At 34.3% G+C, this 26,337-nt stretch overlaps 1 protein-coding gene across 19 annotated transcripts in view; it reads left to right on the top strand.

Annotated features, from left to right (window-relative positions):
* Positions 1 to 26,067, top strand: part of C2CD5 (C2 calcium dependent domain containing 5) — a 94,970-nt gene extending 68,903 nt beyond the window's left edge. For 5 of the 19 annotated variants that reach the window (XM_007967897.3, XM_007967899.3, XM_037990261.2 and 2 more), the window contains 11 exons: positions 1,764 to 1,827; positions 2,200 to 2,261; positions 2,487 to 2,585; positions 3,075 to 3,164; positions 3,653 to 3,740; positions 4,775 to 4,861; positions 15,112 to 15,162; positions 16,069 to 16,170; positions 17,543 to 17,733; positions 20,632 to 20,778; positions 24,768 to 26,067. In XM_007967897.3, coding sequence (XP_007966088.1) covers positions 1,764 to 1,827; positions 2,200 to 2,261; positions 2,487 to 2,585; positions 3,075 to 3,164; positions 3,653 to 3,740; positions 4,775 to 4,861; positions 15,112 to 15,162; positions 16,069 to 16,170; positions 17,543 to 17,733; positions 20,632 to 20,778; positions 24,768 to 24,899 — 1,113 coding nt within the window. In that variant the 3' untranslated portion in view covers positions 24,900 to 26,067. Of the gene's footprint in view, positions 1 to 1,763; positions 1,828 to 2,199; positions 2,262 to 2,486; positions 2,586 to 3,074; positions 3,165 to 3,652; positions 3,741 to 4,774; positions 4,862 to 13,331; positions 15,163 to 16,068; positions 16,171 to 17,542; positions 17,734 to 20,631; positions 20,779 to 24,767 lie in introns of those variants that run through there. The other 14 variants (XM_037990262.2, XM_037990263.2, XM_007967895.3 and 11 more) reach the window with 7 other exon arrangements.
* Positions 26,068 to 26,337: the final 270 nt, after the last annotated feature.

The following is a 26,337-nucleotide window of genomic DNA, read 5'->3' as shown; positions in this document are numbered from 1 at the left end:
CTGATACAATAATGCAGATGGTTCTGAAAAAGTTAATGTATGGGTCGAAATAATGATACAATAGTATTAAACCTTTGAAGTTATTTTCATAAACTTGAATGAATTTAAATAAGAAATTAAAGTGTCATTCTTTAACTTACTATAATTATTACTTTTTTTGTATGTTACTGTAGTTAGAACATTTTTTAATATAAACACTGTGAATTCTGAGTGTAGTATTTTCTTACCGAATTCAAAAGGTATAATTGATCCATCTTTATGAAAAGATACTCAGAACACTTTAGGAACTTTCCCAGAGAGTAAATATCACATGAAAAGTTGATGGAGACTCCTTCCTCCCAGATCTGCTTCCTCTGCACTCCCCTGTAGAATGGTTGGCTCCCAAAGAGAGAGATTTTTCTTTTTCATATCGAAGGACAGGAAAAATAAATGAGTAAGATGTAAGTTGAGTGAGAAAAAAATCAGATGCTTTGATCTCAGTGTAGCAGAAGCTGGTGGTAGAATAGTGTTGGGATGGGATTGGAGGTTTAAAGAGTCAGGAACAGTGCCAGTGGCTGTAACAAGGATCTATGAGAGACGCACAGGCCTAACTAAGGTGAGAGTGTCAATTTGTAGAAAACCCAACATATATGGTTATTTGTCCCCCACTTTTTCCCCACATTTCTCTACAGTCTGAGAATGGAAAATATGTTATGGAAAATATGCCAGGTCAAGGAGGCTAAAAGTTCCAGGGTACTATTTAGAACAATGCTGCTCAAAGTGTGATGTAACTACTTGTGGCGTCAGCTCTACCTGGGAGCTTGTAAGAAATGCAAATTCTTGGGCCCCTACCTCAGACCTAGTAGATGAGAATTTAAACGTGGAGCCCAGGAATCTGTTTAACAAACCTTCCAGGTGATGTCAAACATTACCTGAAGTTTGATCTAGGGCATTATTGATATGTCTGATCTTGGGATCCTGGCTGAGTAGAGAGGCACATGAGAACAAAGTGCTTCAAACATGGGCAGAGGACAGAGGGCAAGTAGAAGATCCAGTAAGAGAGGACAAAGAGACAGGACTGTAGTTGGAGAATGCTCGAGATCCTGGGTGTGGAGCATTTTGGGGAATAGTGGGTTGAGGTATGACTGTGACTGTGGGTAGCCACGTGAAGTGGAAGTGAAAGTGGTTCTTGAAGTCTTGAGGGTGATGTGGGAAGAAGAAGCTTAGCAAGTCTGCAGATTAGGACTTAGAAACTGAGATGCAGATGAATGTCAGCACCTGTCCAGCTGGGTAGTTTCCCTGTTTATTATTCACAGTGGAATACGGTGATATAAGAAAAATAGAATTTAGACCTATTTATTTTATTAGAAAAATAGAATTTAGACCTATTGTTAAATATGTCTTTAAATTTATCTCTGCCTAATTCCATTGTAAAGCAGTTCTGCATTTAGTCAAAGGATTTGATTACACTTTATTAATTTAAACAAATTGGAATAATGATTGCTTATGACATCTTTGTAAGTCTTTAGAAACATATTCTCATAAAGGTTTGAGAAAGAGCTAGTTTTCTTTTTTAACTTAGTGTACTTTGTATGTAAAATATTTCACTTAGAAGTATTTGTGGTTATTACTGTGGAGGAATTTACTGATATTAGAATTTTCTTGTTACATATTTTTCCTTAGGGAAAAATGACTCTGCTTTTCTTGACTCTATTAATAGTTTTTTTAATGTGAAATAATTATGCATTTACTACATATATAATAGTTTTATTCTCTATTTTAAGATTGATGACACCGATGCCATGGAAGATGTCCATTCTCTACTTACTGATGTTCCTCCTCCTTCAGGTGAACAAAAAAATTACCTTTGAGATGAAACTAGTTTTATATATAAATGTTTTAGCTCATAATTGTTACAGTACTAATTTTACTTTAAAGGAAGAACTTACCACAGTGTCACAGCTTGTCATGTACTTTGCTACTCCAAGGTAGAAAACATAACTTAGGTGGAAGTGATTTTTAGTCCTTTTATATTTATACATGGAAAAAAAAAACCTATGATAATTTATTAGGATGGTTTAAAGTCTCCTGCAGGTATAATTTTAGAAGAAAAAAAATGAAGGGTTTTATAGTTAGAACTTCATGTAATAATTGAAAAATGTCATTTAACACAAAAATCAATGAAATATCATATATTTTGATTATAATTTGTTTTGACAGGCTTTTATAGTTGTAATACAGAAATTATGCCCGGTATAAATAATTGGACATCTGAAATACAGGTAAACCTTTTTTTCTTAATTTTAAGCAAATAACACATAAGTTATCTTAATAAGTTCCATCTAAATATTTGTTTTGTTTTGTTTTTTTAACCTCCTTATTGCAATTAAAATACTATCCTTATTCTACTACGTTAGTTAATATTGTTCATTATTTGGCAATTTATCAACTGTTAAAATATTTAGTTAAAAATAATAAAATGACATGTTCTGTCACCCCACATTTAGATGTTCACTTCAGTAAGAGTAATCAGATTAAGCAGCCTCAACCTGACTAATCAAGCTCTCAATAAGAACTTTAATGATCTCTGTGAAAATTTGCTCAAGGTAGGAACCTTCTGACTAAATTTTATTTCATGCGTCTAAGATAATGAAACTTTAAAAGTGTCTATATTGCTGTATTATCTGTAATACTTTACAAAGTTGTGGGCTGAATCACTCCTACCTACTTATCTTACCTCTGTCAGCAGGTGAGATACTAAAGTTGTCCTCTCCCCCTTACTATATCATACTATAAAAGAAATAGTTTGTTAGTTAATAGCTTTAACGTCCATAAAAATCTAGTGTATATGTGTACATTAAAAAAAACTTACTATATTGTTTTTTGTGACTTACTGACAAATGATTAAATCTTATTGTCTACTTAAATATTAAAAAGTATATCCTTAGTGTAAAAATACACAAAAAAAGTGGACCAGTTTTGTTTTAATTTTTTTTAACTCTCCATTTACTATAATATAATGTACATTAAGAAAATCAGCTTTTATAAATTTTTAAATAAAAAAGGTGACATTACTAATATTTTCTATTGTGTAGAGCCTGTACTTTAAACTACGATCTATGATCCCCTGCTGCCTTTGCCATGTAAATTTTACAGTATCTCTGCCTGAAGATGAATTAATTCAGGTAATTAAGATTTAGTCCATTATTAAAGAATAGTCTTTATCTGATCTATTATTTTTATTATCTATTTCATTATCATAATTTTGCCATAATTAAATAACTTATACTAGTTTACCTCAGAGTATTACAAAATATATGTTAGTATGTATCAGGCCATGTGTGTTTCTTTTTCTGAACTTTAGTTATCTGAGGGAGTAAGTGCACGTATGCTCCAGCATGTGTACAGTAGGATCTGTACCCATCATGTGGGATTTTACCAGTTCCCATTTTTTAGAGAAGGTTCTTCAGCTCTTTCTGGAATATCGAGATTTAGGTATAACTGTTTGGCATAGTTGTAGTTTGTGTATCTGAATTTATATATAATTCTGGTTGAGGATTTTAACCAGGAAAGGTATTTGGTATAGGTTGTACCATGGTACTGAAAAAAATATGTAAGAAACTTAGTTTTGGCAGTGATTATTTTGCTAACCATATTGTTTCTGTAATTCTAGGTTACAGTCACGGCAGTTGCAATAACTTTTGACAAAAATCAGGCTTTACAAACCACAAAAACCTCTGTTGAAAAGTCATTGCAAAGAGGTAAATCTTTACTGGATAGGAAGTTCGGTTTGTGTTTGTCTGTGTTATGGTTCAGTGATAAAATATACAGGACAGGTGGATTCAGTAAATTACTTGTTTCTTGAAGAATATTTGCTGCTTTTTCTGTTCATCTTTGTGAAGTTAACTGTGTGGATAAGCATATGACTGACTTGATATTTTTCATACATGACTAGGTGGTATTTGACTGATATTTACATAGGGAATGCTGCTGGGTTTTTTAGACTTAAATTATAGCATATTAATTCTGCAGTAATATAAGGGTTTCTGTACTACGATCTCTGGCAAGTTCTTCAAGGCATCTGAGGACCTACTGATGTAGTAAGCACAATTGTGTGCCTGTGTATTATTTTCAGGACAAGTTCCATAGTGTTCAACAGATCCACAAAGGTGGCCTTAATCCAGTAAAATTTAGAAAGTAGTATTCGTAATATATTCTGAAGAAATCCAAATTACTGGAAACTATGTGTTCTGAAAAACACATAATGAGGGATACTGTACTTTCTTGTATAGTTCGAATGACTTACTGGCTAAATGAAATATTCATGATTAGTCCTAAACTTTGAAAAGTTGATTACATTCTACATGTATAGCATTGATAAGATTTGAGCAGTGAGTTAATGTCAGGTAGATGTATTAAATGATTATGTGTTCCGATATTTGTCAAAGAAGACATGTAACCGGTTTAAGTGGCATAAAAACTAGTAATGGACAAAGTGTAGGATATTAATTATTATTATCTAGCATTTATTATTTGCAAAGCACTGTGCTAAATTACTTACAGATATTAATTTCTTAAAGCCTCACAACAGTCATACCAGGGAAGATAGCACCAGTCTCAGCATCATGTAGAGGAAGGGTTTCCATGGGAGAAATCAGGGAGAAAATGACCAGAATAAATTGGGGCAGGAAGGTGGAGCTGAGAATATGTATATGTATGTTGTCACAGATTCTTAATTTAAAATAATTAATAATAGATCATTACTAAATAACTGGTATTTTTCTTGCCTTTCTAGCTTCTACAGATAATGAAGAACTTTTACAGTTTCCACTGGAACTGTGTTCAGATTCACTTCCTTCTCATCCTTTTCCACCAGTTAAAGGTTGGTTAAGTAAGGGAAAAAGCAAACACAAATCCTAGTTTCTAGTTCCTTTCACTGCTACTTCATTATAGGCAATCTTACTAACCTTGAGATGAAAATGTATCCTTCATTCCCTCATTATATGTTTCTTCATATTCATAAAGGGGATAAATTAATGTTCCTTTTATTTTAATTTCTCAAGTAATTTCATTATAAGGTATTAAGGTAATTTTTCCTGTGATATTCCATTCTCATACCTTAATGTGTTAAAGCTTTATTTTCAAAGGTTTGGATTTCCCACTGTAACTATTCACACATAGAATACTTGATATTTATATTATATTTGGTAAGTTTTTTCCAGCAACAATTAAACCTTCCCAAAAAGTTTTGGATTTTCCTGGACAACAGAATGCTTTTTTTTTCAGAGGATATATGAAGAGGTTTTGAGTGGGAGTAGTACAAGTGAGAAAGGGATGAGCTTCCGGTCTTTGCTGTGGCGATAATTGAAGAACATTGTTATGTACTTATATAAGACACTGCAATTTTTTTTTTCCGGTACAAATTGATAGCTCCTTACTTTAATAGCAATAAATCTATTTTGAGCTGCATAATCTTTGGAGAAAAGTGGGAGGTATTGTTTTCCTTTCTCATCTGATTTTAGTATAATTTTTATTACAAAAAAATTAAAATTACTGTACCTTATTTTGTAGCATTATGTATTAGATAAATATGTGTTTTTCACTAAGTTTGTTTTGAGAAATGATACAGTTATTTGAAATCAGCTATTCAACTTTTATGTCTTATAATACAATGGATATTATTTTATGATTCCTACTCGTTATTTGATACCAAATTATGTATAATACAGAACAGTTTTATATTCACTTTACGTATATGTCAACAGAATCTTTATTAAATCAGTACAAAGTCTGTTTAGTAGATAAATAGATCTTGTCTTATATTTCGAAGATGAAAAATAAGCTGCTTCCAGATTCTGAACTTTGTAATGTGGTAACTGTGATCCTTTTTCCTTTCTGTCATCACCTAAAATTCTGATTTAGAACTCCATAGAGAATTGTAGCATATCTCAATATCCTTGAAAGAATAGAGGAAAAATCAAATTCAAAGGTAATGTGAGTTCAGATTTATGAATTAAATACAGCTTCCAGGCAGAAAGCAGAACTGTCAAGAGTCTTCCTTGGGCTAGGCCTGTTGGCTCATACCTGTAATCCCAGCACTTTGAGAGTCTGAGGCGAGAACATTGCTTGACTCCAGGAGTTTAAGACCAGCCTGGGCAACATAGTGAGACCCCAACTCTACAAAAAATAAATAATTAGCTGCATGTGGTGGTGTACACCTGTGATCCTAGCTACGAGGGAGGCTGAGGTGGGAGGATTGCTTGATCCCAGGAGGTTAAGGCTACAGTGAGCTGTGATTGTGCCACAGTACTCCAGCCTGGGAGATAGGGGGAGACCCTCTCTCAAAAAGAAGAAAAGTCTTTCTTGAACTCACTATACAGCAAGTTTTTTTTTTTCTTTAACATCTACTTTATACAGAAATTTGTTTTTGTTCATGATTAGTTCCATATCACTTCTAGGTATAATTTCATTTATCCTTACATCCTTACCCTGCAATAGGGGCCAAAAAAAACCCCAAAAACAAAAAAACCTAAAACCTAATCAACAAAGGTTTGATTGATTGTTATTCTGTAGGAAAAGGTATTTGTGGACTTGGGGTCCCTGTTAACTCTGTTTTACTATATTGTTAATACCTACTGAATTTTGCAGAAGATTAGATTTAAGCTCTCTAAGTTTGACTTGTCTATAAAGACAACTTTCCACTTCTGCAGTAGCTTTCAAAATGTTTTCAAAGGAATTATAACTGGTGCTTATGTGATCGTTAGTATGTGGTATGCAAAATGATACTTTGTGTACTAAAAAACAAGAAAATAAGAATTTGAGTATAGTAAGTCCTATTTGAACAGTACCTAAAATATTTGCAACTCATTTTAGGGAGAATGGAGAGGGACCATGAGGTAGGTTGGAAAAGCAACCGACCTGTGTTTTTCTCTCAGTTCTGCTGTGGATTAGGTGTGAGAACTTGGACCAATTGCTTAACCTCTTTGAGCCTCAGCTCCTCATGTGTAAAATGTGAAAAGATTAAGGTTCTCTCTAACCTTTAAAATTCCTTGGGTTTCTGTAGTTTATGGTTCTTCAATTATTAACATATTCCCATTTTTGAAAAGTAAATCAAAAGCTAAATTAGTCCCCAAGGTCACACTGAGCTTCTGTAATTTACATGCGTTCAGCTGGGCGCGGTGACTCATATCTGTAATCCCAGCACTTTGGGAGGCCGAAGCAGGCGGATTGCTTGAGCCTCTAGGAGTCTCTTCTCTACAAAAAATACAAAAATTAGTCATGCATGGTGATGTGCCTGTGGTCCTAGCTACCGAGGAAGCTGGGTGGTAGAATCACCTGAACCCGGGGAGGTTGAGGCTACAGTAAGCTGTGATTGTGCCACTGCACTCCAGCCTGGGCGACAGAGTGACCCTGTCTCAAGAAAAAAAAAAAAATACATAAATAAATAATGATTTCAAATAACTTTTAATCAATTAAACCAATAATTTTAATTAATTAAACCAATAATTTTAATTTTAAATTCTGCTCCTCTGAACCATAGAGGTTTGTCAGAGGTACCTCATGGCCTTCCAGGAGGCAGGGTGAAAGGGAGCAGAGAAGGATGGGATTGAGGGTAGGTGTCTGGATCCCCTACTTTTCTGAAACAGCAGCTTTGATTCCATGTGTTTTTATATCCATCTTCTGTATGTGATTTCACTTGAAGAAAGGGTCTCAAAAAGTTTGAAAACCATTAATTGATCATGCCACCCTTTATTGTCATCATCATCATCATGAGACCATCACATCTAATACTAATATATGTAAAACTTTTTATACTAAGTGCTTAACTGTAAAACCTATGTGCTTTTCCTTGAATATTGCATTGTAAAATCATCAGTAAACACTTAAAAGTATATCTGTACCTTTCTGTCAATATTTCTGTAGTTTTGTAAATTGTGGTTTATGTTCCATGCTTATTTATTGTCTTGTGCTTCCTCAAGTCTTTTCAGGAGGACATGGGCTAAATATAGTTTTTAAAGTTACCTCAAAATGTTTTGGAAAATTTGAGAGTAAGATAGGTTTTGAAAAGGCCTGAAAATATAATAGAGTCTTAAAAATGGAGTAATCGAGTGTTGTAACATGACAGAAGGCAATGTCTGGAAAAATTTAAGCATTGCCATTTAGTGGAAATAGGCAGGAAGAGAGGAAGGTAAGAGTGTTAAGGATAAATGCTCAGAAGATTTGTCTGCTTTATAAAATATGCATCCATAAGAGGCTTAAAAGTCAATTACTAATGCTGATAAATAAAAGTATAGTTTTTAAATCGTTTTGTTAAGTTGAATAAGCTGATAGCTTTTTTTTTAACTTTCAGTAACTTTGAATTCCAGTTTATATTTCATGTTTTTAATCACAAATAGGATGATTGTTAAAATTTTTTATTTCCTTTTATATTGACTAGGAGATTAGTTTCAAGAACTAAGCATAGTGTGTTTATTAATACTTCCATCTTTTTACTTGTAGATAAACCTTTCATTGTCTTTTTGTGTTATTGAAAATGGGTGAATGTCATGTAAAGAAATGTTCAATAACGTATATCTTATTTCACTGTGTAGAGTAAGCCTCGGCCTGAATTGTCCATCCATGTTCAATTTTTTCTTTCCATCGTTTATTATATTTGGTTTTGTTTTTAAAGGTAACAAAGTAGTTTGATGTATGTCTCAAATTTATGGTTGATTTGGTGTTACCTTGCTGGTTATCTTGATTTTTCTGATTTGATATATTAACTGGTGCTGAGCTTAAATAATTTATTAAAGGATAGATGATATGATATCAACATAAATTATTTATGTTTATACAAGTGTGATATGAGAAAAATGATAGCTATAGCAAACTTTTAATACAGTTTTCATGTTTTCTCTCATCATTGATGTCCAAACCTGAGTTTTTCTCTGAAATGATTTTCAAGAGACTTTAAAAATAATGTATGTATGTATGTATGTATGTATGGATGGATGGATAGATAGATAGATAGAAAAAAAGAATGAGCAAAATGGGGGGAGTCTGGGTTGAGGTAATCTGGGAGAATAAAAAAAATCGGCAAGATTTTTCTCATAGATTTCAGTTTATCTCAAGAATTTTATACATGTAATTTTTATAAAAGGTTAGCATATTACTTCAGAGAAATATCTAAAGGCTTACATCTTGAGCTATTAGTTGCTGTATTGTAAGGCTTAAGAACTTAGATTAGACAAGTGTGTATAAATTATATACCACTTGAAATATATTTCAAGTTCTTAAAAAAATATTACCTAAGGTAGGATAATAGTTTTCATTAAAACACTGATCGTTTAAAAATTAAAAAGGTTTAATTAAGTCAATTTTAGTTTTAAATGCCATTGAGTGAAACTATATAGAAGATATGTATATATTTTTAAATACCCATCTTGTTTCTTGCTTTCCTTTTGCTTTTACTAGAGTACTTTCCTCACGTTCAGTGGCATAAGCTATAGGCTAGCAGGAATACTCTATTCATTACATTAGCTGCTGACTGCTGTGGCAAGCACAGGTTAAAATCTGGATTTCAATATAGAAGAAAACAAGTTGGCTTATACCCACAATACATTGTACTTCAAAATTAGGTGTCTACATCGGAAGTTTTTTATTGTAGGCTACAAGAGTTACTTTTTCTTTGTTAAACCAAGTTAGATTTTTTTCTTTTTAGAGACAGTGTCTCTCACAGATTTGATTTTAAAATAGTTTAACTGTTTAAGTTTAATGTCTTGCTAACATTATTTTAAACTAGCAATTAGAAGTGTACATTTGTAAAAAGTACAAAAGTTATCTTTTACTTTTCCTACCAACTAACAGTTTGAATTCTTATGACTATATATAATTCCTTATACTAATTAAAAGCATTTTTATATATTAATAGTCCATTGCCTGTCTGTTGTTACTATTTTTAAAAAAATACATTTTGTCACTATGACCAAGTGGCAGCAACAATAAAAAGCTGCTAAAATTCTTGATGTTATTGGATGACCAAATAATCAATGGCAAGTTTTAAAAGGAAAGAGATGCTCGGGGGAAGAAAATGCAAAAACCAGAAACTCACTAGAGGAAAATGTGTGAAAAACTCATCCAAGAAATGGGAAGGAAGGAAAGGAAGGATGGAAAGGAAGGGAAGAGAGGGGAGGGGAGTGGAGGGGAGGGGAGAAGAGAAAGGAAAGGAAAGGAAAGGAAAGGAAAGGAAAGGAAGGAAGGAAGGAAAAAAATTGATAGAGAAATAGGAATAAAGAATCTTTATCTCAGTAGCTTCTTCAAGGCAGCTTGAGGACAGTGAAATCCACAGTTAGAGGAAGAGGGAGTAAAAAGCAAAGAAAAATTGCATTGAGTTACTGACAGAAAATGAATTATGTGGAAGAGAAGCTCTAAAAGATAGGAGTGAGAGGGGGATTGCATGCTTGGAAATGGAAGCAGGAAAATGTAAGAAGCAGATTGAAGAAGAAAGGCAAGTGGTTTAGGATGTCGTACACCTTTAATTAGAAACTTAAATGACCCAAATAGGGAAGTTAATTGTCTTTGTTATCTAATATATGTACTACCGAGATATCACAGTTGAATTTTTCTCTTGTAAACTGTCCAAATTGAAGCTAGTTTTATCTTTAGGTTTGCCTTAGTAATTTGTAACTGCAATATGGCAGTTTCCTTATCAATTCATCAATATTTGAGTATTGTTATAGATCAGGTTTATACTGAATGTTTAGGTATATCATTTGTCTACCCCAGTCATGAAGTTAGATTTTATATTTATAAAGCATAGCTAATCAATGCAGTATCGATTGATGGAAATTCCTAAAGAAACATAAAACCCAGGTTTGATCGTAATAAAACTGAGAATGTTTAAATAGGAAAATAAAACATAAATTATAATGACTCCCAATTGCATATATTTTAATCTGCCAGAGAATCATTTGTAGTAACTGTAGTTAACTTTTGTAGTAACTAATCATTTGTAGTAACTTTTTTAGTTTTAGTAATTTTTATAAGACATTCAGATAAGATTTTCTCAAATATTTTTTAATTATTTAGAGCAAAGATGATCTGTAAATTCGAATGATATAAAGTGGGTAGTCAAAAAAGGTACTGATCAGTGTAGAAATTTATTACTGTATTTATCTTTGTTTGGTACTACTGTGACAAAACACTTGAGACCGTGTAATTTATAAAGACCAGGCATGCATTGGCTCTCACTTCTGGAGGTTGGAAGTCCAGTATCAAGGTACCAACATCTGGCTGGGGCCTTCTTGCTGCGTTATCACAGGGCAGAAGGGCAAAAAAAGAGCAAGAGGAGGTCAAACCTCCCTTTTTATAATGGCACTAATCCCATCCATGAGGGTGGAGATCTGGCCTAATCAGGCCTTAAATGTCGTACTTTTTTTTTCCTTTTTTTTTTTTTTTTGAGATGGAGTCTCCCTCTGTTGCCAAGGTTGGAGTGCAGAGGCACAATCTCGGTTCACTGCAACCTTTGCCTCCTGGGTTCAAGTGATTCTCCTGCCTCAGCCTCCCAAGTAGCTGGGATTATAGGTGCCTGCCACCATGCCTGGCTAATTTTTTTTTTTTTTTTTATGAGACGGGGTGTTACTCTGTCCCCTATGCTGGAGTGCAGTGCTGCGATCTTGGCTCACTGCAGCCTTTATCTCCTGGGCTCAAGCAATCCTCCCACCTCAGCCTCCTGAGTAGCTGGGACCACTAGCACCCCCTCGCCTGGCTAATGTTTATGTTTTATCGTAGTGATGGGGTTTCAACATGTTGCCCAGGCTGTTCTTGAGTTCCTGAGCTCAACCTACCTGCCCATTTCGGTTTCCCAAAGTGCTAGGATTACAGGCATGAACCACTGCCCCTGGCCAGAATGTTCTACTTCTTAGTACTGTTACAATGACAGTTAAATTTCAACGAGTTTTGGAGGGCACATACATTCAAATAATCGCTGCAGCTAACAAATACCTTTGCCATTGGTTACGACAAGTTATTTAGAAGAATGGAAAAGTCTCAGACTTTAGATGCACTGGAGATTGTCTGTTTGAGGGAAGAAGAATCATTTTTGTCAATCATATGCTCATTTCCACTAAATTGCTTTTAACCTGGGTTAGTTTCCCTCTCACACCACTAGACACAGGGCTTGTTAAATATTGCTAGAGTGCAGTAGGGGAATAATAAAACCATAGCCCTGTTTTGCTTTGCTAAGTTTCTAGGGTCATTTATTTGGGGCTTGCAGGGTTATCACTTAATGGTGACTTTAAAAAAAATGCAAAATAATCTTCTTCTTGTATTAAATGGGAAACCAAATTATAAGAGAAGTGGACTGTTGTGTGGCTTGCGACTCTGCAGCTAGAAGGGAGATCTGACATAAAAAGCATTTGTTTCAGACTCTTCCATATAGATCTACAAATGGCACACAACTGAGCACAACTCAACAAAGTCTGAAAGACTTGAGGAGATTTCTACCTTGAATAATGAAATATGTTGTTTTTAAATTAGTATTAGCCTAGAGATTGCATATTGTTTTATTTCTTTTAAATCAGAACTCCCAGTTTGTCAGTGAGCCAGACTGCATGTATCTGCAGTACCTTCTCTTTTGAAAAGCCTATCACCTGAGAAGCCAAACTCTGATCAGGAGGACCAGAGGGCCTGGGAGTTTGAGGTCATCAGACATTTGAGGTATTCAAACCAGTCCAAGGTGCTGATGTCTATCTGCTGCTGGGACCAGCTGGCCTTGGGCCTCTTGGGCGTTTTTTTTCTGGGAGAAAAATTAAGATAGCAAGCATGTTAAAAGATGAACCTGCTCTCCCTAAGTGAAATCAAAATCTTCTCCCTTAAAAACTTTGGTTTTCAGATTTTTATTCAGATACATTCATATTTGAGAGCAGGGAATAAACATTTTCCCTCCCTTTTTTCCCTCTTCATCCTTTATAAATTTTGTGGGGTAAAAGTAATACATGTATATCGCGAAAAATTCAAATACTACAAAAATCATATAGTCCAGAATAAAGCTCCCTTCTCCATTTTCTTCCCCAAGAGGCAACTACTTTTAACAGTTTACTGTCTGTCTTTCAAAGATACTCTATTCATCCTTTTTAAAAAACACAAGTATTTTACATATCATTGTGTACCTTGTTTTTTCCACTTGATATTAGAGATGGGAACAGATACTTAATACCTACTCAGGTAAGCTCTTTCTTTGTACATTTGCCATTAAAATATACGCAGTTCCTACTAGGGAATTCGATATTACTCAGATAATATCAAGGTATACAAAAGATTTTAGTTTTAGTGATTTTTCAGAAATTTTTAAGCCATTCCTCTTTCCCTTGCAGTTTAAAAAAATGCACGGAATTCCTAATACCAGCTATATGTTCTGTAATTCTACACCAACCAAATCTATACTGCACAAGACATATGAGAGCCTCAGGACCCTCTCGGGATATGTAAGTTAGGGGTAGGACAGCTGGTGTCCCAGTGTCTCCATTGAGTCAGTTTCTGTGCTGAGTGTCCCTGCAGATCAGGTAAGCCTCTGAGTGTCAGCTCTGTGCTGGTCTTTCTGTAGGTCTCATCTCCTAGACTTCCAAAGTCCCTCAAGATCCTGAATCAGGAGGACTTTTCCTGTCTAGATCTCCAGTCAGCGAGCATGATGGTCAGGGCATGTCCACAGCGTGGTATCCTCACAGGCCTTTCGTGAACCCCACCTGGTGATCCCTTTTATTTATCAGCTCTGTATATGCTGCAGTATTAGCTAGTGGTCAGTTACTTTATAAAAACTGTGGGCCAGGTGTGGTGGCTCACACCTATAATCCCACCACTTTGGGAGGCCGAGGCAGGCGGATTACCTGAGGTCAGGAGTTCGAGACTAGCCTGGCCAACATGGTAAAACCCATCTCTACTAAAAATATAAAAAAATTAGCCGGGCGTGGTGGTGGGCGCCTGTAATCCCAGCTACTTGGGAGGCTGAGGCCGGAGAATCACTTGAATCTGGGAGGTAGAGGTTGCAGTGAGCTGAGACCGTGCCACTACCCTCCCACCTGGGCAACAAGACTAAAACTCCGTCTCAAAAAAAAAAAAAATTGTGTTGGTGAGTCGTGGTGAGATACTTGCATTGGATTTTCAATTAGCAGCAATATTCTATGGTAGAAACATTCTGTACAAATAATGTTTTGAAAAGTTTTTTAAATTTCAGCATGTTATCAAAAAAATCACATTAAGTAGAAATTTAAAAATTGTATCTATCAATTTATCTATACTTAAACTGGCCAACCGAAATTATTCTCAGTGCTTTTCATGAGTTATTTCTAAATTGGCAACACTATTCTTTTAGTTGTAAAATTCTTTCAAACAAAACTTTAAATATTCTAATGTGGGTAGAACATGAGCATTAAAAATAGATTATGAAGTTTTTTTATAGTGCTATTTAAATCTGTACAATACCTTAAATACCTGTAATAAAAAATATCAGGGAAAATTCTGGATGCTACTGTTATGAGGTTACTGGAAAGGGAGTGATACTGCCTGGGATTCCTAGTTATCTCTGTGATAACTCATTTTTTAGTTTTGCAAAGTCTTGATACCACCAGAGGGAGCTGTTGATATCGAAGTCCTTGAATGAAGAAGTTGGTGGTGAGGAGAGTTAAGACTAGGGAGCAGCTTATGCTGATCTATGAAGCATAATCATTATCTTGTCTGTAATTTTTAATCTTACAGGCTCTTCCCCACAGCAAACATTTCCCCTCTATGTTTCATTTCAGCTATTCTTCCCAACACATTGGCCCTTTTCTCTGCCTGGTCTCACATCCTGCTTTCATCATACTCACATTTGTTACTATGTTTATATTTTCTTGTGACTATCAAGTTTCTGAAACTTTTTTTGTGTTATAGTAAGCAAGTAGTCTCCTTTGGCATGGTATTTATGAACTGAGCTAGTTTTCATGTGTCAATAGAAACTGCATTTTAAACCTAAATGCTTTTATTTGGTTTGCTTTTGCAATGAAGCCATAAAGATTTCCTCCTATTCTTCTGGCTTATAGAGGTATTAACAAATAACAAAGAAGAGGTACTGGCTTGTACTTAGCATCCGAGCTAATGTTGTTCATATTGTCTTATTAGAACACCTGGAGAGTGCAAGTTCTAACTCAGGTATACCAGCTGCACAGAGAGGTGAGTTTGTCTAATTAAGCAAATAGTCACCAAAGGTGTAAAATTCTAGTTTGGTGGTGCATGAAATTATAGACATCAAAGAAATGCACTGGACAATATGGCATAGACACCAAAATCTGGCTTTTTTTTTTTTTTTTTTGTAGGTAGAATATGTTCTTTTAAAAAACATCAATTAAACTAATATTTAAATTTTTTAGTATGTTAATGGTTTCCCAGTTTCTAAGCATAAAATTTTAGCTCCTTAAAATTTCTTCCCAGCTTAGCAGTAGTAAAAGTTATTCTTTTAAAAAGGGGGAACTTGTGAGGCTCACACCTGCCCCAACCCCGTATTATCAGAGGCTTCATTGCCCAAAATCAGACATGGAAACAAAACATTAACAAAAATGGCCCTTTGGTTTTCCTCTTACTAACTGTAGAAAGAAGATATTTTAATAACAGATAAGTCAACTAGTAACTTTTTTAAATGTGTTCTTCAACATTTGATTCTCTTTTTTTTTAAATTTTAGGGTAAAACTAGGGAAATGAATTATTCACAAAGTTTTGATTATAAAATAGGAACAACTGAAATATTATAAATTAAGAAGAGTAGGAAATAAAGTTAGTTAAAGCACAGTATGTGGTCCTTTCAGTGATATTTATGTTAGACCCCAATCAGGCTCTCCCTAAGAGACCACACAACTATGACATCACCAAAAATGCTCAGCCTGCTAACTGAGAACTTGGTTTTGGACAAATCAGTGTCTAAAGCTTGACTCTTTACTATCTCTCTTATCTGACTTGAAAAGGACCGTTCTTTTTCTGAGTTACAGTTAAATTACATCATCGAAAGGAGTGTTAAGACGAGTAAGAGACATCATCCATATTTTTTTCTTTGTTTTTTCTTTTGTTTTCTGTCTGTGTTTTCAGCAACGTCAGTTGATTACAGTTCCTTTGCAGACAGATGCAGCAGCTGGATAGAGCTCATTAAACTGAAAGCTCAGACCATAAGGCGTGGATCAATTAAGACAAGTAGGCGGATGTTTCTACCACATTATGATAATCTGAGAAACATATCCCTGATTTCCCAGTGGTAAAAGCTAGACCTTACTACCCAGTAATAACATTGCCAATCCATCATGTATTAGAGTGTGAAAGCTGCAGACTCTAATGGTCATTTAGGAAAAGCTTTTGAAAGGCCTTTAGATTTATTAGTTTTACCTATAGAATTGTGTTTTTAAAATTTTCCTTTTTGTGCAGGCATTTTTAAAAGTATATAAATAGATATATATGTTCTAGTTGAAAATAAATTACCAACTCTCTTATTGAAGAGACATTCTTCCAGGACCCAAGGTACTATTTAGTATGTGGCATCTGTTGGTTTATTAAGTGTGAAATGCAGAGGGCTAAACGAATAAAGAATTTCTGGAGAGAAAGTAGTTATTACCTTACTGCTAGAATCAGAATCATTACTTATATGTGATCTTTACCCCATGTGTTTTGGTAAATTTTGAGGTAAATGTATTTGAGTGAAAGAGCTTACCGTATATTAGAAGGGGAAAAAACTACATTTCACAGGAAATAACATAGGATGTGAAACCAGCCAGATCTGGTTCTGAATCCTAGAAGTGCCATTTTAATAGCTATCAGACCTTGGGCAAGTTACTTAATTTCTCTAAGCTTCCATTTCCTCATACATGAAATGGGGATGATGATGATAGCCTATGTTTCTGGTTTGTTGTAAGGATTAGATATATATATGTCTGTCTTATGGCAGTTATTTAATAAGTGGTAGCTATTGGTTTTTTTTGTTTGTTTGTTTTTTTGTTTTTTTTTTTTTGTTTTTTTTTTTTTTTTTTACTTTATAAACAACCAGCTTTTAGCTAGCAGAGGTCATTGTGTTAAGCTTTTAAAACTATGAGTTGGTTTTCAAAAAGGTTTGGAAAAAGCAAATATCTTACAATTAGATAACATAAGGTTTATCTACAAGTTGACAATGATGAAGTCGTCTGAAAAAGATGGAAAAATTGCGCTGGGAAATATAACAACTTTCACACTCTCCTTGTAATAATTTGTTCCTACAGCAGATAATTTTAATGCTCTGCCGCTTTTTCTTTTTCTTCACTTTATAACCAATCATTGTGTGTGTAGCTATACTGCATCAACATTTTCTTTTGCAGGAATGCCATTTTTCTTCCAAAAGAATTCCATTCCAGCATTTCCTCTCATGTTTTTCTGTCTCTCTTTTTTAATTGCATGCAGTGCATGATAATTTCTTTTCTTTCATGACATGGCTTAGCCTCACAGACAGCTGAATGTTGTCACCACTTATTTGGAAACCTCAGGGAATAATTGTGTTACCAGCGTCTGTTCTGAATGTTTTCTCCTCTTTCTCCAATTTTAGCCGTGACAGTTGAAAAAGCAAGTCCAGTGGGTGATGGAAATTTCCGGAATCGTTCTGCTCCACCTTGTGCAAATTCCACAGTTGGGGTTGTTAAGATGACACCTCTTTCTTTTATTCCTGGAGCAAAAATAACTAAGTATCTTGGGATAATTAACATGTTTTTTATTCGAGAGACTACTTCTCTTCGGGAGGTAATTTTATAGAAGTTATTTCATTGTTTTTTTGAGTTTTCTCTGATTGAAGATTTAGTAACAAAACCAAACAAGTTTCAAATTGTTATTTTTTGCCAAAAATAACTTACAAATATTTATTTATATTTTAATAATCTATCTGGATTGAGTCTAGAGTTTATTTCATTTAGCAGCTAGGATTATCACAAGAATTGTGTTAGTTTTAAACCTATTTATTGTTAAAAATCTTAGAACCTTATCATATAGTAAATAAAACAAATATCTGTGTTCAAATAGAGGTTTAAAATAGCCCTGAAAGAACAGCTTCGTTTTCTCAGTAATTTAGCAACTTTTGACAGATCACATTTAGAAATAATAGAGGACTGTATTATAGATATATAATTTAGCTCTGCTGTTTCTTCCTACTGAGAAAGGAATGAAGCTACTCATCTTTTACTCTTTCCATTAGTGTATGAGGATGACATTTCTTCAATCTTATCTCACACTGAGTATCATTAAACTTTAATTTGGTTTTTAAATAACAAGTTGTAATATTTTACTTGATGTGGAAAAAGTTCAGAATCAGAGTCAGCCTGTTATATCTTTTTTAACACAGGAATGTAAACTGAAAAAAATTATATAATGTCATATGTTAAGGAACAGGGGCTACCAAGCAAATTAATATTGTGAATAGGGAAATTTTTTAATTACTAAAGTGTGACATCCAATAATCTTTTCAAATTTTACTTTAGCTGCAGTTTGTATTTTTAAAAAGTATATTCATTATAAAGACGAATAAGGCACACTTAGCTGTGCCCTTTTTCATCAGCAGTGTTTCTATACTTTCTTAGGAATAACAGCCTGCACGCTATCTTTAATAACATACTCACCATCCTGCGCCTAGCTGGCACAGAGTAAACACAATATGTTTTTGTGTAAATGAATGAATAGCTTCTGACAGATTATTTAATTACTTAGATGGATGTTTTCTTTGAGGTAAATTAGGCCAGGCATGGTGGCTCACGCCTGTAATCTCACCACTTTGGGAGGCCGAGGCGGGTAGATTGCTTGAGGCCAGCAGTTCGAGACCAGCCTGGCCAACATGACAAAATCCCTTCTCTACTAAAAATAGAAAAATTAGCCAGGCGTGGTGTCACGTGCCTGTAATCCCAGCTGCTCGGGAGGCTGAGGTACAAGAATTGCTTGAACATGAGAGGTGGAGGTTGCAGTGAGCTGAGATTGCACCATTGCACTCCAGCCTAGGTGACAGAGTGAGACTCTGTCCTCCCCCCAAAAAAAGATAAATTAGTTTTTATATCACTCTTAATTATGTTAAGATGAAAAATATCAAGATATTCTCAAAAACCTTTTGATAGAGAATTAAAATAGATGATACTTCTCTACATCCATTTACATTTGACAAAGATTTGGTGCAAAAAGCTGGCATGTATTATGAATTAACCTTTCTACTTGCTGTTGGTAGCACATGGATATTACACTATTTTGAATCCATAAAATTTTATTTTCTAAGCCTTCTTGACTACTTAAGCTCCCATACCTCAAAATGTTGCTTCTTGGTGGATTTTCCTTCAACAGAAACTTATAATATTAACTGTGTAGCACAATATTCCAAATGTGTTAATTGCCTGAGTTGTTTCCTTACAGTTAATTAATATTTTTTAAATTAATCCTCTACAGAGCTACTGTGTCATCAGAATTTTTTGATTTAATAAACAGGAGGAAATTGATAAAAGTCAAAGAAAAATATACTGAACTATGATTGAGTTGGAGGCAGGCTGAAGCAACTCCCTTAATTCCTTAACTACAAAAAGAGATATCTTTACAAAACTATATGTAGTATCCTCAGGCTTTTCAGAAAGATGGATTTTTCCCCTTCCAGTTTAAAGTTGGAAATTTCCTCCTAGACCGTAAATAAGTACAATAGAATTTGTGGAAACCTAGGTTGAAAAGCATTTTAAGCTATTGACTAGCCTTTGATTTCTGTTTTCCTTGTTTTTGAATATGGAAAAAGTACCCTGAACTACTGGATTTTATTTCCTAACAGTTATGTATAGAATTCTTATTATATGCACCTGTTGAACTAGATGTTAGCATATAGTTGTATGCAAAACAGATACAGTCCCTGACCTAATGGAACTTACAATCTAGTAGAACTGGAGCATGGTAGACACTAACAAATAATCATATAATTAGTATCTAATTACTAGGGAGAGTAAGTAATATAAAGAAATTGAACAGAGGCTATCAGAGAATATAATAGAGGAATTCAACTTATAGTTCACAGTCAGAGAAGGTATCTCTGAAGACATTATAGGTAAATTGGGACCAAGGAGTGAATGAGTTGTTCTGTGGGGAAAAAAAAAAAAAAAAAAAAAAAAAACTGAGTGAAAAGTCTTCAGGAGCAACATGTGCCAGTGAGCCTGAGGTAGGAAAAGTGCTTGTGCATTTGAGAAACTGAAAAAAAGGCAAGTTTGATTGAACATGGTTCAGGTTCAGAATGAGAGATATGGATAGCAGGTAAGTTTAATTGTTTAGGCTTATCATCAATTTGTTTTAATGATGATGAGCATGATTTAATGGAGATGTTGAAGGTAGAGGCACAATTTGAATTCTTGCCCTGCCATTTACTTACTAGCTGTTTGATCATAGCTAGTCATGGGCAAGTTACAAATTCTCCGGGCTTCAGTTTTATTATCTGTAAAGTAAATGTAGTAAATCCTTGCCTGGACATGTGTTCAGTCAATGTTTGTTCATTCAGTAAATCCCCATTGTGAGGGAAGTTTAAGTTATTTGGTATATTAAGATAATTTAGGATGTTTTAATATATATTCTTTGACATTTTGTATATATTCCTATATCCATATCTATGGTATGATTTTCCTGTGCGTTATTATTTAGGAAGGAGGAGTCAGTGGTTTTCTCCATGCTTTTATTGCTGAAGTGTTTGCAATGGTGAGAGCTCATGTTGCTGCGTTAGGAGGGAATGCTGTTGTCTCCTACATAATGAAGCAGTGTGTCTTCATGGAGAATCCAAATAAAAACCAGGTAAGATGCAGTTAAAAATTCCTGATTGGCGGGAACCTGAGAATTTCTTCCATGGCTTCCTACCCCTAACCCCCTCCAAAAGAGAATTGCTCTTTAGAACCCTTTGAGTCTAGATGTGTAAGACATTTTAATGAATTTCTTAATAACCACAGTCATACATAGTCACAAGTCAATACATGCTATTTCAGCATCTCAGGTAACTAGGTATTATTATTAATCACGTCTGGAATTTGTCCTCCTGAGTTACTGTCTCCACCCTCTTTTTGGTAAGTGTTTGGAATACAGTGATAGCTAACTGAGGAGAGCTAAAGATGTCCTTTAGTTTGGACTATGATGCTGTCCAGTTTTAGCTGCCTTACTAATGAAGAGTATATCATAGTGAGACCAAAGTGCTTGCTTATTTCTAATAAGTAGTGTATTCTGTTAATGGGGATGAAAGCAGTTAGTTTAAATCTTAAAATAAATTTCTAAATTTTGTGTTAAGATAATAACTCACTTAAAATTGTTAAAATTTTTTTAAAAATTAATTAACTATACTAAATAGTATGAAATACCTTAAACGCAGTTCTTCCCAACCTGCTTCTCTTGGCACACATCAAAAAATCCTATTTCTGTGGTCCACTGGTATACTATGGTAAATGCATGAAGCTGTATGTGGCTGCTGGTAATTGGCCCTGGGTTTCTGACCCAGGTGACTCCCCTGAGAGCAGAGGGGATCAATATCTTGGCAGACACAGAGCTTAAGAAGCTCTAATATAGACTAATTACTTATCATCTAAGCAGGAGTAAAAATGAATAGATGTGTGTGTATATATATATATTTTTGCCCCGACCTGTACATCTGGATAATTGTAACCAAAGACAAATCATTTAAATTCTTAGTATCATTTTTTTTCATTAATAAAATTATCTTACAGTGAAAGTGAGTTGTTGTCATAAATATAAAAGCAGTTTGATAAGACATTATGGAAATGCAAAATTGTTTTAGCTTTATTTAAGAGATAGGGTTTTGCCATATTACCCAGGCTAAACTCGAACTCCTGAGCTCAAGCGATCTTCCCATCTCAGCTTCCCTAGTGGCTGGGACTACTGGCACATGGCACCACACCTGACTGGTTTTAGTTTTATTTTGAAGTCATGAAGTTTAATCAGTTTCTTCAGAAGGGTACTTCATTTACTAAGTTCTTTTCAGGTTTTCTTGATAGTTTACACATTTTCATAACTCATGGTATGTTAAACTTCATTAAGAAGATGTTGAAGAAAAATAGTGATAAACAAAACTATGAGACAACCTTCTGATAAATTTTGGCAATGGCTAAGGCACGTTAGAGGGAGAAGGGAAGTTATGAAACATCCTAGGAGGATTTTTGGTAGATAATTGGGGCATATCTAAAGCTCAGTGAGGCTACTGCAGTTCTGGATTTGCAACCAGCTTATTGATAAGATCTGGAGTGAAGGAGGTTGTGTGGAGTGGTCAAAAGGGGTACATGGGGAGAAGAAAGATTGAGAAAGGAACAGTGAGAAAGGCAGAAGGAAAACCAGGAGCGCTGAGAACTACCTATACACAGATCATTTGAAAGTGGAAGTAGAATGGAAACCAGGCACATCCTGAGCAGGAGTGTTTGATACAATTTGGTATTATCTGGTCATAAAGCAAGCATCTATTAGATCTTGAAATTATATTCAACTGGGTACTTATTTGTAATAATTTATTTGATATAAGAGGATTTTCCCTAGTTTAAGAATCCTTTTTTGCTTAATTACTTTGTATTTGAGAATGAGATTTGTAGTTTTGGGTTTTTCCCAGTGTTAAATTTATACAACTTGTTCACTGACTTAATTAGCACCTTAACAAATGCCTCAAAATCAGCTTATCCAGAACAAAACTTATATCTGTGCCTCAGTTTTCTCATCTATGACATTGGGATAAAAATTGGGGAAATCATGAGTTAATATATGTAATGTGCTTTGTGCCTGGTGGATAGTAAGCACTGTAAAGGTTGTTACTATTATCTTTTAAATGTTTGTCTTCAGTGATTTCTCACAAGACAAAGTCATGCTTCTTAATATGTCCTACAAGGTCTTCCACAGTTCTCAGGTCTTCTACCTTTTCAGACTCATCTGTTGCCCCCCTCACCTCTCCTAACATACCCAAGACGTAGATTGAATTGTTTGGTTTTCCAAATGAACTGTGCTTTTTTTTTTTTTTTCCCATTTCTGGTACTTTGTAGTGTTGATATTAACTCCATTTTGTAGGTGAAAAAACTGAGGGTTAAAAAACTTAAGTTTGGTTTGAGGCTATAAATAGAAAAGCTAGAATATACCCAGATTTTCCACCACCAGCCCTCTTCCTCTGTACCTAAATGATAACTGTCAGCGGCTGATTACCACTGAGGTGCACACATCATATCAGGTGCCATGATTTATGTCATTAGCTTTTCCCCCCACTTTTATGTGAGATCTTGCATGTTACACAAAAAATGTAGAGAACTGCACACAGACATTCTTACAACCCTCAGCTTAAGAAATAAAGTATTAAAAATATGGTTGAAGCCTCAGTGGGCCTATTTCCTTTTTATACTGAATGAACCATCTTAATTTTGTCATTCCTATGCATGCTTTTATATCTTAAAAAAATTAATTGTAGTCTTATTTTGTATCTAAAATGTTTTAATGTATTTTTGAATAGGTAGTACATGATTCAAAATTCAAAAAGGTATGAATGGAAAAGTCTCTCCTTGTCTGCTATTCCAGCCAGTCAGTTTTCCTCCCCACATGCAACCAAATTTTTCATTTTTTTTTTGGTAACTTCTAGAGATGTAACACTCCAGAGTATGTAACCAGGGAGATTTTATACATACAAGCAAATATATATTCTTTTATTTTCCAGTTTAATATAAGTGGTAGCTTTACAGTACATACTGCTGCTCAGCTTGCTCTTTCACCTGATTTTTCTTGGCAAGGTTTTCATTTCAGGACATAAAGATTACCTTTATGTTTGTTACAACCACATAACACTCCATGGTATACGTCGATTGGAATTTCTTTAATTAGTCCCCTACTGATAAACATTTAGGTTGTTTTCAGTAAATGTTGTGTCAATACATACAGTGCTACAAAAACAATGTGATACATAAGTGATTAGCACAAGTGTGAGCATCTCTGTAGGGAAAATTTCTTAAAACAGAATTGCTAGGTCAAAAGTAGTACCTTTGTAATTTTCATAGAGATTTCCAAAGTTCCCCTTCATTGAGATATTTTGCACTTTATATAAATATATAAGGATATATATAGTTAAGTAAATGATTTTATATTGTATATGTCATTTTGCAAATTGCTTTTGTTAATTCATCATAATATTTACCCATATTGATTGAGCTTTAGGTCATTTTTCACTTCCATATAGTATTTCAGATATGAATATTCCACAGTTTATTTTCATTTCCCTTTTGATGGGCATTTAGTTTGTTTCTAGTATTTTGCTAAACATGATGCAGTGAAAAGTCACTTATTAATCTTTGTTGTATACATGTCCAAGATTTCTTTAGGGAACACATATACATGGAATTAATGGATCACGCAGTGTGTTCTTTTTCTGCTTTAGGAGATGGTTCTTTTCAGGATGGTTGCACTTCCCACTGCAGTGTTAAGTATGTTGCTGTTGTCCCATGTCTTTGTTAACACTTGGTAACATCCAACTTTTACATTTTTTGCCAATATATATGAAGTGGTGTCTTGTTGTCATTTTAATTATATATCTCTAATAGAGGGCTTGAATATGTTTTCATATGTTCACAGGAGCTCCTTGAGTTTTCTTTCCTGTGAATTGCCCTCTTGGCCCTTTTCTCATTTTTCTGTTGGATTGTCTATCTTTATCCTAAAATTTAGAAGCCTGTGCTTTTTTGGCTGTACAGCACTGCCCCTTGTGTAACAGAAGAGTATGAATGTGTTGAGTATAACTGAACCTGTCCTGTTTATTGTTCTTATAGGCACAGTGTCTTATAAATGTAAGTGGTGATGCAGTGGTTTTTGTTCGTGAATCTGACTTAGAAGTGGTGTCATCTCAGCAACCTACTACCAACTGCCAGTCATCATGTACTGAAGGCGAAGTTACAACCTGAGGAAAATTAGGAAAAAAGAGTTCAAGTAAATGAAATTCATCAATCTCTGTTATTTTGTCATTATCTTCTTAGACTTAAAATTGAACTTGAGATAAATAAGGAAGAATTGAGTAGATTTTATTTGCCTGGAGTCTTTTGGAGGCATGAGAATTTTCTAATCTTGACATTTTGTTTGCCTGTTCTAGACAGGCCCTGTGGGATCTTGACCCTTCAGTAAGTTAAGATAAATTTTTAAAAGAACTGTAGCAAAGATGGAACCTTTGTAATTTATGTTGATTTTAATAAAATCATAATTTAAAAAATGAAATGGGAAGATTGTCAGGAAATTAGGATAGCTACTGTAGTGTAATTTAGAAAAACTAAGCAAGAGATTCTCCAATTGTTAGTGAGTAAGCAGTCTGATTTGAGAAATGTGTGGGGACAACGGAGAAAAGTTTTCAGAAAACTACTATGTAGATTTCTGAATGTGTTTTATTTTGATGAGGAATTTGGTAACAACTGAAAGGGAAAAGTGCTTCAGCCATCTTTTGAAAACAAGTTAAAATTCTGGAACTTGTATCTGTAATACATCCTAACTCCTATGAAAGAAAATAATCTGTCATAGCTGGTGTCCTTTCACTGAAAGTTTTAATACTGTCTCTAAGGAGAGGGGAAAAGATTATTATATAATTTTATAACTGGCAATATTTGAGTTAGTATTTGGCTAAAAGAGACTTCACTTCAACTGCGATGAAAATGTCAGTGAATTTTGTTGAAGTAGTAAAAATACAGGTGACTTAGTAGGAACATAAAATTATTTTCTAATAAGATAATATTGCACTCCTACCAAATAAACAGGATTTCAGTAATATCTGAGGGATTTTTGATGGTGAGTTAGACTGTATTTGGCATAGAATTTGGAAATGTAACTTGAATGTAAATATGCTGCAAAATGTTGAATGTATACATAGAAAGACTTCTTCTGTCGATGCCAAATACCTGTTGTAAATGAACCTTAAATATTACATTCCTCCTTTGCACAGTAATATTTCTTTATAACACTTATGATTTTTCCTCCCAGGACAACAAACTGCCCTTAAGAGTCATTTCCTTGTTATCACAGGTGTCAATATTTTTCTGTATTTTGTTTATAATTTTATTTTTTAAATAAAAAGTTTATAAAAATAAACTGGAATATTCCTAAATCTCTTTTTTATTTCCATCATATACCACTGTCAGTTTTGTGAATCACTTTCTATCTGATCATCTCCATTCATTTCTTCAGTCAACAAACATCTATTGAGCACCTATTAAATGCAAGGCCCTGGCCTTAATTTTGGAAGGGGTGTGTGTTTGCAATTTTGGCTCTTTTATTGTTTCAGGTTAGGTAGGTATTCATTCAACAACTATTTATTAAATGCCTGCTAGATGGTAGGGCACAGTTTTAGGCAGTGAATGA

This window comes from Chlorocebus sabaeus, chromosome 11 (genome assembly GCF_047675955.1).
Source record: "Chlorocebus sabaeus isolate Y175 chromosome 11, mChlSab1.0.hap1, whole genome shotgun sequence".
Taxonomy (NCBI): Eukaryota; Metazoa; Chordata; class Mammalia; order Primates; family Cercopithecidae; genus Chlorocebus; species Chlorocebus sabaeus.
Note: the sequence above shows the minus strand (reverse complement) of the source record. Positions and strands in the feature narration are given on the sequence as shown.